At 41.8% G+C, this 13,001-nt stretch overlaps 1 protein-coding gene across 2 annotated transcripts in view; it reads right to left on the reverse strand.

Annotated features, from left to right (window-relative positions):
* Positions 1–1,325: 1,325 nt before the first annotated feature.
* ITM2B (integral membrane protein 2B) overlaps positions 1,326–13,001 on the reverse strand; it is a 30,780-nt gene continuing 19,104 nt past the window's right edge. For both annotated transcript variants that reach the window (XM_020814950.3, XM_072976897.2), the window contains exons 3-6: positions 12,726–12,932; positions 9,158–9,268; positions 5,669–5,819; positions 1,326–2,002 (exon numbers count right to left, since the gene is read on the reverse strand). In XM_020814950.3, the coding sequence (XP_020670609.3) occupies positions 1,914–2,002; positions 5,669–5,819; positions 9,158–9,268; positions 12,726–12,932 (558 nt within the window). In that variant the 3' untranslated portion in view covers positions 1,326–1,913. The remainder of the gene's footprint in view (positions 2,003–5,668; positions 5,820–9,157; positions 9,269–12,725; positions 12,933–13,001) is intronic.

The raw sequence follows: 13,001 nt of genomic DNA on the forward strand, positions 1-13,001 counted from the left end.
CCCTCAAGAGACAGTTAGCCTTATCCTCCATTCTCAATCCTCCATTCTTCCAGAGGAGGGAAGCTCTATGGATCAGACTTCAGATATCAAGATATTTAATTCAAGGAGTATCTCTCTGCAGGTTTCTGACCTGGGGTCTCCACATTGTCCTGTAAACTGTGACAAAGCCAGTCTTTGAGATACTTTAGCAGACTTTCTTGAAACGTCTAATATGAGAATCTCTTTTCCTTGTGACTATCATGTCAGCTAGGAGGGTATATGAGCTATGAGCATTATTGGCCCAACCAGACATACGTACTGTATTAGTTATAAAGATAAAAATACAGTTATCATATGTCTCAATTCTTATTTTTGTCCCTTCTTTTGTCACAGATCACAAGAGTTGATACTGCCTTCCTATAGTCACCTTCAAACCTCTTGAAAAGATTTGGCATAAATGGATGTAAGGAGGACACACACAGAAAACAAATGCTGAGACAGTTTAGACACTTCACGCATATTGATGCCTTGTTTCTTTCCTTCCAACGTCCACTATGGGAAAAAAGGATTTTCTAAATCATCTCTGTTTTGGTGGTTCTGCAGTGTTCTGGTTCAAGGCTGAACTGAGGCATCACTGCTCACTCTACTAGAAATGTGGCCACATCAGCTACATTTCATACCAGCTGGAGGATGTTTGCAAGGTCGCCACTTGGAAGGTGCACCTTCTTTTGTCAGGCATTACCGCATGAACTGATAACCCCCCCCCCCAGGTGGCATTGGGAGAAAAGTCCAATTCAAATGGTTTTCATACCTGTAGGGGGTAGATGGACCTCTTTTTGATCCCACCCTAGGGCATTAGGCTTTGGTAAGGCCCATCTCTCGAGGATATTCTCCTCTGCTACAGGAAAAGGAAAATTGATACTCAACATGAGATGTTCATTTTATGTAGAAGGAGGACATCCTTCCCCTCCCTTGAGTTACTATTACCAGGTCCTCAGAGGGGCACCTACCATGTTTTTTCTCTCGACAGTATTGTATTATTTATATTATTCCCTGTTTCCGGTGGCTGGAGATGAAGATTGGTTCAGTCAGGTTTGGTCCTTCCCTCTTAAGGAATTCCTACTACCACTGATTGGCTGATCAGTTCTGCCTGGGGAAGCAAGTAGGAGGGACAACCCATTTCTTAAGGATGTCCTCCTTCTGCTACATAAAATGAATATCTCGAGCACCAATGTTCCTTTCTACAATATGATTACTATTAATATTCAGTGTTCTAAATTAAAATTCCCAGAAAAACTTTCCACAATATAGCAACCTATAGAAATAAAATAAAATTTCCAAAAATATTTAGACAAACAAGTTGTAATATTTGTTTTCAATTGCACATACATAACTTATATACATCTCAATAACATGAAGTTACTGCCTAACTTTGTAACAGCAGACACTTGTATTAGAATAGCTAGTTGGAAATCAAATTTAAATGTGACATTTTAAAAAACTCCAAAAGATTTGCACGTTTATTATAAATTCTTTCCTGAATATGCGGAACTCAACCACATCACAATATGTTGCTTAAAATCTTATGTGTTATAATCTGTTTTGATATCTTGCCTTTGATTTTAATGTAGAAGAACTTTCCTATCCAATTCTACTATGAGCTGAGATTTATTACTGACCTGATATTTTTTTCAAGGTCCATTTCTTATAATGCACTAACAACTAAGATTTTATACAGCCGTATTTCAAACAAAGAAACAAAAAGACACTGCTTCAAAATGTGAAGAAAAATTATAAAGGTTTGACATGAGATGGAAAATGTTGGGATTCATATATAAAGCCTTGTCTACTAACATAAATTATTTAAAATCAAAATCACTGCACATAATATGAAGGGTGGGGTTTTTTTTGGTCATCTGTTACAATAGTATTTCTCATTCTTCACAAATGATTGTTTCCACAGCAAATCTGTTCTCAAAGTGTCGAATTATTCGGCAGTTGTTGGCTTCACGCTTCTGAATTCCTGTTAAAGGAGACAAAACAGGATGTCAGATTATTTTATTGGGAAAAATATGGCCCACAATTGTTCAGTGAAACTTTATTAACTATACTTATTTGAAACATTGTGTAATTGATATTGTTACCCATGTAGGTTTGTTATTTAGGGTTACTATTCTGTTATGAACATAAAAAGTGCAGGAGTCATAGTTCTAGGAACTCTGTTCTGAAACAGATGCTCCTCAAATTCAGTTTTGATCCAATATTGTTTGTGGATTCTAGCAAAAGCAAGCAGTCAAAATAAATGTTGCCTTATAAGTAAGACTTATACTTTAACCACAAAATTACTCCTTTGACCTGGTCCCAGTTCCTATGAAACACAAATTATTTTTATTAAATATCTTAATGGATCTCACAAAAACTTATTTAAGAATTCATATTATAACAGCCGCAAGATTAGCTTTTGCAAAACACTGGAAGGGGCCTGAGATACCGCAAACAGAGGAACTGATAGCCAAAATTTTTGAAATGGCAGAAATGGACAAATTATCAGAATGGCTAGATGAAACAAAGAAAAAGAACCACCAGCGATGTTGGGAAAAACTATATGTATGGTTTCAAAATAGAAAGAGCAACGGATAATATAAAAATATAAACAGCCATGTAACTAATGATTTTGTTGTCGTTTAGTCGTGACTGACTCTTTGTGACCCCATGGACCAGAGCATGCCAGGCCCTCTTGTCTTCCACTAGATTAACACTAAGTATGTCTGATTTAGATTGTATAACATACTGAAAGTATAATTTGAATGAATCATATACTATATGGGAAATATATTAATAACTTGTAAGGTACCTTTTTAATCTCACTCCCCTTTTATCCCTGTCCCCATTATTCCCTCCCTTATGATACGAAAATAAAACAATTGGGGGGGAACAATTGGGGGGTAATTTCATCCTTTATGCGAATACCATCTATTCAAAGTACAGCAGTGGTAATTTTTTCTAATTTAGAAGTGGCTCTCCATGCTCAGAATGTGTCTATGAGTATAATTTATATTTTGTGAACAAGAAGAACTCAATTCTCTCAACCAGGCCATAATGCTAAACAAGTTCTTATACTTCCTGCAGTTCCAGCTAATTTGAAGGCAAAACATCTCTTCAGTCTTTACACTTACGTGGCAGTATGTAAATATGGATGGCATAATACAACATGCTGTCATTCATTTCATTTCCTCCTTTAGCTGACAAGATTGTATCTCTCATAACAGCAAATGCAAGGGCCCTGTTAGGGCGGAGGACATGGCCATAATGGCAGCCTGGGCCAGGCTCAGCCTCCTGACGCTGTGCCGCCCCCCCCCCAAGCCCCATCCCCAGAAGAGACTGTCAGGGGGCCTGGAGGAGCTTCTTGCCCTCTGTGCGGCAGGTGTTGTGACGCTTTGCCGGAGCCGGAGGTGTGTGCCCCCAGAGGGCGAGCCACATGCTGCTCTTCGACAGCCGCCCAGGAGCTGCCTGCTGGTGGAGAAAGGGAACCGACCCTGCAGGGCCAAGGACTGAGCACGGCCCTGCGAGGCGGCAGAGGAGGAGGAAGAGGTCCAGGCGGCGAGGCTGGCCCTATCTTTGCAGTCCTTCTGCAAGCAAAGATCTTTCTCTTCAGACAGGCTTTTCCTTAATAACTGGTGGTCTGAGAGGGGTTTTTCCAATTGGATTGTTGTGCTCTGTTGCTTTTAAACATGTTTTTTAGTATTGATTTTATTTACCAGGGATTGGGACTTGTGACTTGAGAGTTCTCAGTATGCCAGAAGCATCAGGCTTCGCCTACTGCTTGCTTCTAAGGATAGCAGTGTGCAGGGGCAGGAGGAATAGGTAGGCGGGAGGGGGTTGGCAAGAGAGTGGGGGGGCGGTGGAAGGAGCAGTTTGGAGATGGGAAATGGGGTGCAGTGGTGGTAGCAGGAGCAGATAGGCAGTGGAGAGGGGGTGTGGCAGCAGCAAGAGCAGGTAGGTGAGGGGGCAGAGCCAGGCCCACTGCTTTCTGAGCATGTGCAGAGGCAAGGGCCTCCTCTGGGAAGGGAAGCCAGAACTGCTGCTTCTGCACATGTGCATGCTCATGTCCCCTCCCAGACTCCATCCGTGACTTTGAACTCATACTTGAGGCCTGAGACTCAGGACTTGACTCAAGCCTTGTTAGCAAAAACTTGGACTCAGATTTGGGACTGAGGTCCAAAGACTTACCAACATTCCTGTTATTTACTGTTTTAATATGATACTTGTTTAATTCTTTTTAAATATTTGTATAGCTACTGTTTTTAGCTTTTAAATACAGTAGTACCTCAGTTTACAAACACCTCAGTTAACATAATTTTTGGTTTACAAACGGAAATCCATTGAAAATAATGCCTCAGTTTACATCGTTTTGTTTGTTTCGGTTTACAAAGAAAGTTTCCCCAGGATGCATTGTGCCTGATTCTGGGTGAGGTGGTGAGGTATTGGGGGAAGACGGAGGAAGTCTACGAAGATGGAGCGGAGCATGGTGAACCATGGTTGTCTCGGCCGCCACAGAGCAATGAGAACTGCGTTGGAATGTTCTTGATGGAGTTTTATAGCGCCGCCCCCGCTCCTGTGGCAATCTGCGTTTCAGTTTACCAATTTTTCACTTGACATAATGTCCCGAGGTACTACTGTACTGTCCTTTAATGTTGTAAGCTGCCTTGGTTCCTTTTAAGGAGAAAGATGGAGTAAAAACATTTAAAATGAAATAAATAAAATCCCCAATGGCTCCCCCATGATGAAAGGGATCCCAAAAGAAGCCTCTGAACTATGAAGAGCAGGAATCATTTTTTAATCTATGAACAATTGCCATCAGCCTTATGCATTGTAAAGTTGTGCAACAAGGATTTCAGTCAATATGTGCAGGAACATATGTTAGAAGGATGTCAAAGTCCCAACACAACATAAATACAGTGGTGCCCCGCACAGCAAGGTTAATCCGTTCTGGATTAACCTTCGCTGTGGGAAATATCGCACTACGGAACACCAAAAGGCATTGGAACACATTAAACAGCGTTTAATGCGTTCCAATGCCATAGAATACTCACCGTAGTGCGATGTTTCCCAGGGGCCGGCAGCCATTTTCGCGCCCTCCCCTCGCACAACGAGGGCGCCAAAATGGCTGCCATCAGCTGTCCGGCAGGTCCAAAATGGCCGCCGGAACAGCCGAAAGGGGCCGGGGCGCAGCGTTTTCACGCCCTTGGTAAGCAAGGGGAGCGCGCGAAAACGCTGCCGGAAGCCCCGAAATGGTTGCGCGCAGCCATTTCGGGGCTTCCGCAGCGTTTTCGTGCGCTCCCCTTGCTTACCAAGGGCGCGAAAACGCTGCGCCCCGGCCCCTTTTGGCTGTTCCGGCGGCCATTTTGGACCCGCTGGACAGCTGATCGGCGGGTCGCAAAGCGAAGGTCGGTAAGCGAGCAGCTTACCGACCTTCGCTCTGTGAATCACAGCCTATACGGGCATCGTTTTGCGATCGCAAAAACGGCCTCGTAGAGCGAATTCATCGCTCTACGAGGCGCCCGTTGTGCGAGGCACTACTGTACAGAAGACTGAAGTGATGACCACAAAAGTGTCTGGCATTTCACAAAAAAAAAATACCCTCAACAGAACTGACAATTTGTCTTTTTTATTCATGTATATACTGTACCTTTCAAAGTTTCTTTACGCTGCAGTTTGTAGGTATCTTTACCATGACAGAGGCGATAAATGAAGAAGCCCAGCTGATCCACATTTTCTATACGGTCAGTAACTATCATCTGCTCATGAATCAAATATGACTGAGGTAAATATGTCCCAGCCTGCAGCAACCAAAACAAAACTGCAAGAGTTTAATACCAAAAAAAGGAGACTGTGTGGCATCCTTGATCATCCCCATAGCCTGCCCTCCTTGACCCTCTGTCCCTTTACCAACACTTAGGCTTTATTTTTGTGTTTTTGTGTTAATACCTTTGCTACAACTATTGCTCAGTTACACAGATTATTTTCTGGGGTAGAGTTGCAATAAGGAGAAAAGGTGCAGAGCACTGAAAGGGAGAATTAACTGATCTCTTTTTAGCTGTGACAATCCTAAACTTTCTTTCTGTGTACGTGTATGAAACAGCATGTGTCTGTGTAGATGGGTGAACGCATGGTTGGGTGAGAGGCAGAGTGGTGACACTGCTCACTTTGTGTTAGCCCACCTATTTTTGCACAATTCCTGCCCCATGCTATAAGGGTGCCATGAGGGAGTGCAGACTTTGGACTATAACTAAACATGACTTAACCAAATGCTGGCATGATAAAGAGCTTGGATTAGGTTAAAGCTGAAAAACAGAAATGTCAGGTCTCTTCCTCTTATTTTTGAAAGAGTGCATGGGTAAGAATAGAACACACAAACCTGAAAAGAGAGGTTACTTACCTATAACTCTGGTTCTTCGAGTGGTCATCTGTGAATTCACATTAATGGATTAATCTGCGCCTGTGCAGAGGTTTCCGGAATCTTCTAGCACTTAACACTCATTCACCAGGACTGCCCCCCTAGTGCATGTGGTCTACTTGTCCTAGCTAGTGCCTCAGTTCCCAAACTGCCCACCGCTGAATCAAATGAAACAGACAGAGGGGAGGATAGGCAGGAAGTGTGAATTCACAGATGACCACTCAAAGAACCAGAGTCACAGGTAAGTACCCTCTCTTTCTTCTTTGTCGTCTCTGTGAATGCACACTAATGGGTGATAAGCAAGCTTACCTGACTTTAGGAGGGATGCTGCGGAAGAACAGAGGACAGGACGGCTCGTCCAAATGCAACATCCGACTTAGCCCAGAGGTCCAAGCAGTAATGAGAGGCAAAGGTGGACGGAGTGGATCACGTAGCAGCCCTGCAGATTTCAGGGACAGGAACGCCTCTGAGGAATGCTGCAGAAATAGCCACTGCCCTCATGGAATGAGCTTTGATTCCCACTGGAAGTGGCTATTTGCCAGTTGATATGCTAGGCGAATGGTAGATACAAGCCAATTAGAAATGGTTTGGGAGGAGATAACACATCCTCTGTGTGGTACATTTGGAGAAACAAACAGTCTCTTGGATTTACGGAAAGAGGTGGTTCTAAAAACATAGAAAGCCAACGCTCGCTGAACGTCTAAGAGGTGGAGTGAATGCTCTAAATTAGTAGCAGATGAAGGAAAAAAGGTGGACAAAATGATGGGTTGTTTTAGATGAAATTCAGAAACCACCTTTGGAAGAAAGGAAACATCAGGATACAGAGTTAGTTTGTCTGGATAAAATTGCAGAAAGGGTGGGTTGACTCTGAGTGCAGCAAGCTCTGTTGCCCAACGGGCAGAAGTAATAGCCACAAGAAAAAGGGTCTTGTATGCAAGGTGATCAGATGTCGTAGTGAGGGGTTCAAAGGGTGGTGACAATAGACTCCGTGGCACAGTCTGTAGAGGTGTGGTCTATTGGGTAGTAGATTGGAGACCCCCCCTTAAGAAACTGTTTGATCGTAGGGTGACGAAAGAGTGAAGAGGCTGAAGAATTGAGCAGTTGATGAGCTACTATGCCTGACAGATAGACCTTGATAGTAGACAAGGATAAACATTTGTCAAAGAGGTGCTTAAGGAACTACAACACCGTGTGAAGAATTGTGGGTGCATCAGGAAAGTGACACTGAGTTACAAATTTAAGAAAGGCAGCCTATTTATAAGAATACAGCTATGTAGTGGCAGGTTTTCTAGCCCGAGCAAGGATGAAGGCTATTGAGGGTGAATCCTCCATGCTGTTAGGTGGAGTGAGAGACGATCTGGATGGAAGGTGTGACCTTGATTCTGGGTGAGGTGGTGAGGTATTGGGGGAAGACGGAGGAAGTCTACGAAGATGGAGCGGAGCATGGTGAACCATGGTTGTCTCGGCCGCCACAGAGCAATGAGAACTGCGTTGGAATGTTCTTGATGGAGTTTTATGATAGAAGTAGGGGGATCGGAAGGAAGAGGTAAATCAGACCTAGAAGATTCCAAAAACCTCTGCGCAGGTGCAGATTAACCCATGAGTGTGCATTCACAGAAACCACGAAGAAGAACCTGAAACCTAATCATCTCATTCTAAATTGTGTCTTCTGACACATACTGTGTCGAACCTTACTTATTGTCCAGAAAGTGTAAACTGAGTTAACACATTTTTATAGATATGAATACAGCAATTGCTTGACTATATGAAATAAGGATATTATTTTTATATTTCTATGAATGTTTAAGACAAGCTGCTCAAAAGCTAATCTGTATTATTATAAGGGAGTGAACATGTAATTATAAATGGAAGATAAGAGCTATTTTCAACAGAAACCCAAGAGGCAAAGTTGGACGTTTAGAATCTAAAGGCAAAGGTAGGTGATACCTCTATTAAACCACAAAGAATCACATGTAAATAATAGCCATATGGGCCTTCATCAAGCTGGGGACCACTTCTCTGTGAATGGTGCAGAAAAAACAAGAGTTCTAAAAATCATGGCTAGACATCTATGCCAGGGCCCAGGACAAACTGAGGCTCATATAAATCAGGTAAAGAATGTTGGTTCTGAATTCTAAAACCCTCCTTGCTTGACTCTGCAGCCCTCATTTTGAGGCCCAGCATAGCATGTTTGTGATTTGTTAGTGGTCTAATAAAGTTTTCACGTACCCTTGTCATTGGATTATGTACAAGAACCCCAGTTCTTTTTTTCACTTTTGATTGATACAGTATTCTGGTTAATATTATCTTTTGATCTGTCCTGCATAGATGAGAAGCATACTGTATATTTAAAAACTACACCAACCCCCCGACACACACTAACTAGAAAAATCAGTCTGAAGCAACATTATTTAATTCTCTGTACTCCACAGTGAGACAAAGGTAGGATCACAACTTATTACAACACATTAGAACCATGATCCACAGAGTATGCAAGATTTTTAAAAAAGTCTTCTGTATCAAGCAGAATCTGCATTGGGCAAGCAATACCTATCCTTTTTTAAAAAAAAGCTTCAAAATATTGCTGCCTGCAAGCCACCCTTTCCACTCATAAAGTGGTACCCCAGGACATTCTCTGTTCTTCATGTTTTACTCAGATTTCTCTAAGCTCAGTGAAGACAAATATTACTGAATATATGGACTCCCGAAAATAAACAATACCTTGATGTTGATCAGCAACTCCAAGAAGTTTTTAGGTGGCATAACAATTGACATGTTTAAAGGAATGACGTAACACTTATCCAGGTTGAGATCTAGATAAGCTGTAAGCCTCTGATGAGAAAATGTTATGAATAGCACTGTTAGTAAGTTTAGAATATTCAAGACTCTTATGTGTCAGTAACATGTTCTAATCAATCACTTCACTTTTCCTATTGTGCTGCTCTCTCAAAAAATGAATATTTGAAACTTTCCAAGGAATACCTATTCTACCTCGGCCTGCAGATACCCTTTTTACACATTATGCTTCATCTTGAATTTAATTTTTATGGCCATTTGACTGATACATTGGACAAAATCCTGTTGCTTAGCATAATAAATCGTGCTATGTCTTCTATTGCCTCCTGGAGTTGGGCCAAATTCATGTTGGTGGCTTCGATGACACTGTCCAACCATCTCATCCTCTGTCGTCCCCTTCTCCTCTTGCCGCCACACTTTCCCGACATCAGGGTCTTTTCCAGAGAGTCTTCTCTTCTCATGAGATGGCCAAAGTACTGCAGCCTCAGCTTCAGGATCTGTCCTTCCAGTGAACACTCAGCTTTGATTTCCTTCAAAATGGATAGGTTTGTTCTCCTTGCAGTCCAGGGGACTCTCAAGAGTCTCCTCCAGCACCACAGTTCAAAAGCATCAATTCTTCGGCGGTCAGCTTTCTTTAAGGTCGAGCTCTCACTTCCGTACATCACTACAGGAAAAACCATAGCTTTGACTATTCGAACGTTTGTTGGCAAGGTGATGTCTCTGCTTTTTAAGATGCTGTCTAGGTTTGTCATCGCTTTCCTCCCAAGAAGAAGGTGTCTTTTAATTTCATGGCTGCTGTCACCATCTGCAATTATCATGGAGCCCAAGAAAGTAAAATCTGTCACTACCTCCATATCTTCCCCTTCTATTTGCCAGGAGGTGATGGGACCAGTGGCCATGATCTTTGTTTTTTTGATGTTGAGTTTCAGACCGTTTTTTGCACTCTCCTCTTTCACCCTCATTACAAGCTTCCTTAATTCCTCCTCACTTTCTGCCATCAGAGTGGTATCATCTGCATATCTGAGGTTGTTGATATTTCTTCCGGCAATCTTAATTCTGGCTTGGGATTCCTCCAGTCCGGCCTTTCGCATGATGTATTCTGCATGTAAGTTAAATAAGCAGGGGGACAATATACAGCCTTGTCATACTCCTTTCCCAGTTTTGAACCAATCAGTGTTTCCGTATCCAGTTCTAACTGTTGCTTCCTGTCCCACATATAGGTTTATCAGGAGATAGGTAAGGTGGTGAGGCACTCCAATTTCTTTAAGGACTTGCCATAGTTTGTTGTGGTCGACACAGTCAAAGGCATTTGCATAGTCAATGAAGCAGAAGTAGATGTTTTTCTGGAACTCTCTGGCTTTCTCCATAATCCAGCGAATGTTAGCAATTTGGTCTCGAGTTCCTCTGCCCCTTCGAAATCCAGCTTGCACTTCTGGGAGTTCTTGGTCCACATACTGCTGAAGCCTGCCTTGGAGGATTTTGAGCATAACCTTGCTAGCGTGCGAAATGAGTGCAATTGTGCGGTAGCTGGAGCATTCTTTGGCACTGCCCTTCTTTGGGATTGGGATGTAGACTGATCTTTTCCAGTCCTCTGGCAACTGTTGAGTTTTCCAAACTTGCTGGCATATTGAATGTAGCACCTGAACAGCATCATCTTTTAAGATTTTAAATAGGTCCACTGGAATGCCATCACCTCCACTGGCCTTGTTGTTAGACAGTTGTTAGAAATTAGAGTAGACCCACTCAAATAAGTGAATCTTGCAGAAGAGTTGACTTACTAATTTGATTCAATGAGCCTACTCTAGTGTGATTTACTATGCTTAAGCAATAGGATTTGAGCCTTTGTTCTGTAGACATGTTAACAAAAATCAAATTTTGTCTAAACTTGTGTATCTTGAAAACTCAAACTGGAACTGGGCTAAGTAAAAAAGCAATATTCATTGACCCCCATCAATGCCAGATATTTACACCAGATATTTACATGTATTCAGAGTTAACAGAACAGCAATATAAATTACTCCTAAAAACAAGACTGCAGAAAACCTCTATCTAGTCAGTACTTCTGTCTTTCCTGGAAATGCATTCCATGCTCTTCAAATCCTGTTCAAGTGTCTCTTACAGCTTACACTCTCTCATGTCTCTCCCAGCACATTAGAGATAGCAGAAGCTTCCTATGCCAGCAAGGGTGATTCTCCTTTTGTTGTTTCTACCACCTTTCCATCCATTCTTCTGCTACTTTTAAGGTTATATGCTTCAGTATTATTAATTTTTAACATTTTTCATACAGCCCCATAACGAACAGGAACTCTCTGGGCGGTATACAAACAGTTATATTAAATTACAGACATCAACAACAAAATCTACAATTAAACATATTAATAAGCAACAAAGAGGCAGACTTAGCAATAAAGATGCAAAAGGCATAATATCCTCTGCAGCAAATGCATCTTAATCTTCTGTGATGTCCTTTGGACAGGAAGCCCAATGATATTGTAAATATTGCTTTACCCCCCACCGTGTGTTTAATAGTAACATTTCCCTGTCAGAGCTTATGAATGATCTGGTAAGGAGATCTCTATGGTAAAGAGTCCCTCTTTACTGGAGAATTCTTTTGTTTCTGTTTCTGTTTTGTTCTGTTTTCTTGGCCATAGAGAACTGTGGTAGATAAATTCAAATAAGGTTATTCATCAAAGTTCTGTAATGAAATGGGGCTATTTCTGACAGCTGTCAAAATGTCTTCTTTCTCTTCCCAGACGGTACTATCTCAAGGGCTTAGGGTCTTACTGAAGCAACTCTGTGGACATGGATGCACCTAAGAGTTATTAGTCAAGAAGGCACCTTGATAGAAAATGAGTCACTAGAACAATAACATCAGCCCATATGAGAATAGCAGTTCAAAATGCAAAAATCTGCACACCTATTTCTTTAACTTTTCTCATTCTAAGGTCCAGCTTCCCAAACAATTTGAACCGAGTGTGCAGATTCAACAGTGCATTATGACAGGGGTTTGAGTGATCTTTGATGCTAGACAAACACTTCCATGGCTTGGTCTGCTGTCTCAACAAACTCCATGACTTTTTTTCTGACAGTTCTCCTACAGTTTAAAGTGGGTTACTGGTTTCGACCCACTCTTGAAGTGTTCAGACACTTCATTCATCAAGTCAGTGCCATCTTTTCTATGACAAGACCATCAGGCCACATTTCTGAGAATGAAATTTTAAGGACAGAAATTAAGAGTTTACAGGGCAGTCTTTGCTTCCCTGGTGCATTGCTTCAGCATTAAACTTTTTTTAAAAGTCTGCATATAGCCTTATTCAACAGACTTTCTGCTAATGATGATACAATGCTCAGTCAAAAGGTCCCATCTTCCATCATGATGCCATTTGGGATCACCTCCAACTCTACAGTTTGATGACTTTATGAATCATAATGTTACTTCAGCCAAACTGCAGTTCTCTTCTAGGTACATAAGTACTTTTCTGATGATCCTTACCCTGTGAAAATCATGAACAATGTCAGCTGGATCACTGTCAGCAAATTCTGGAACAGGCACACTGATAAATTCAACATCTTCCTTCTGGAGGATCTGGATGTTTTCCTCAATTATCTGATAACGAGGGGCTGAAACTTCTCCTTTTGAGTCAGTTAGAGATAAGCCATCTTCAATGTACTTGATTCCACAGAAGTAAACACCACTTTCCTAGAAGTCAATGTCAGCACATGTAAGAGACTCCCATTAGTGTCACAGCACTACTCTGGGTGGGTTAAC

Source organism: Pogona vitticeps, chromosome 1 (genome assembly GCF_051106095.1).
Source record: "Pogona vitticeps strain Pit_001003342236 chromosome 1, PviZW2.1, whole genome shotgun sequence".
Lineage (NCBI taxonomy): Eukaryota > Metazoa > Chordata > Lepidosauria > Squamata > Agamidae > Pogona > Pogona vitticeps.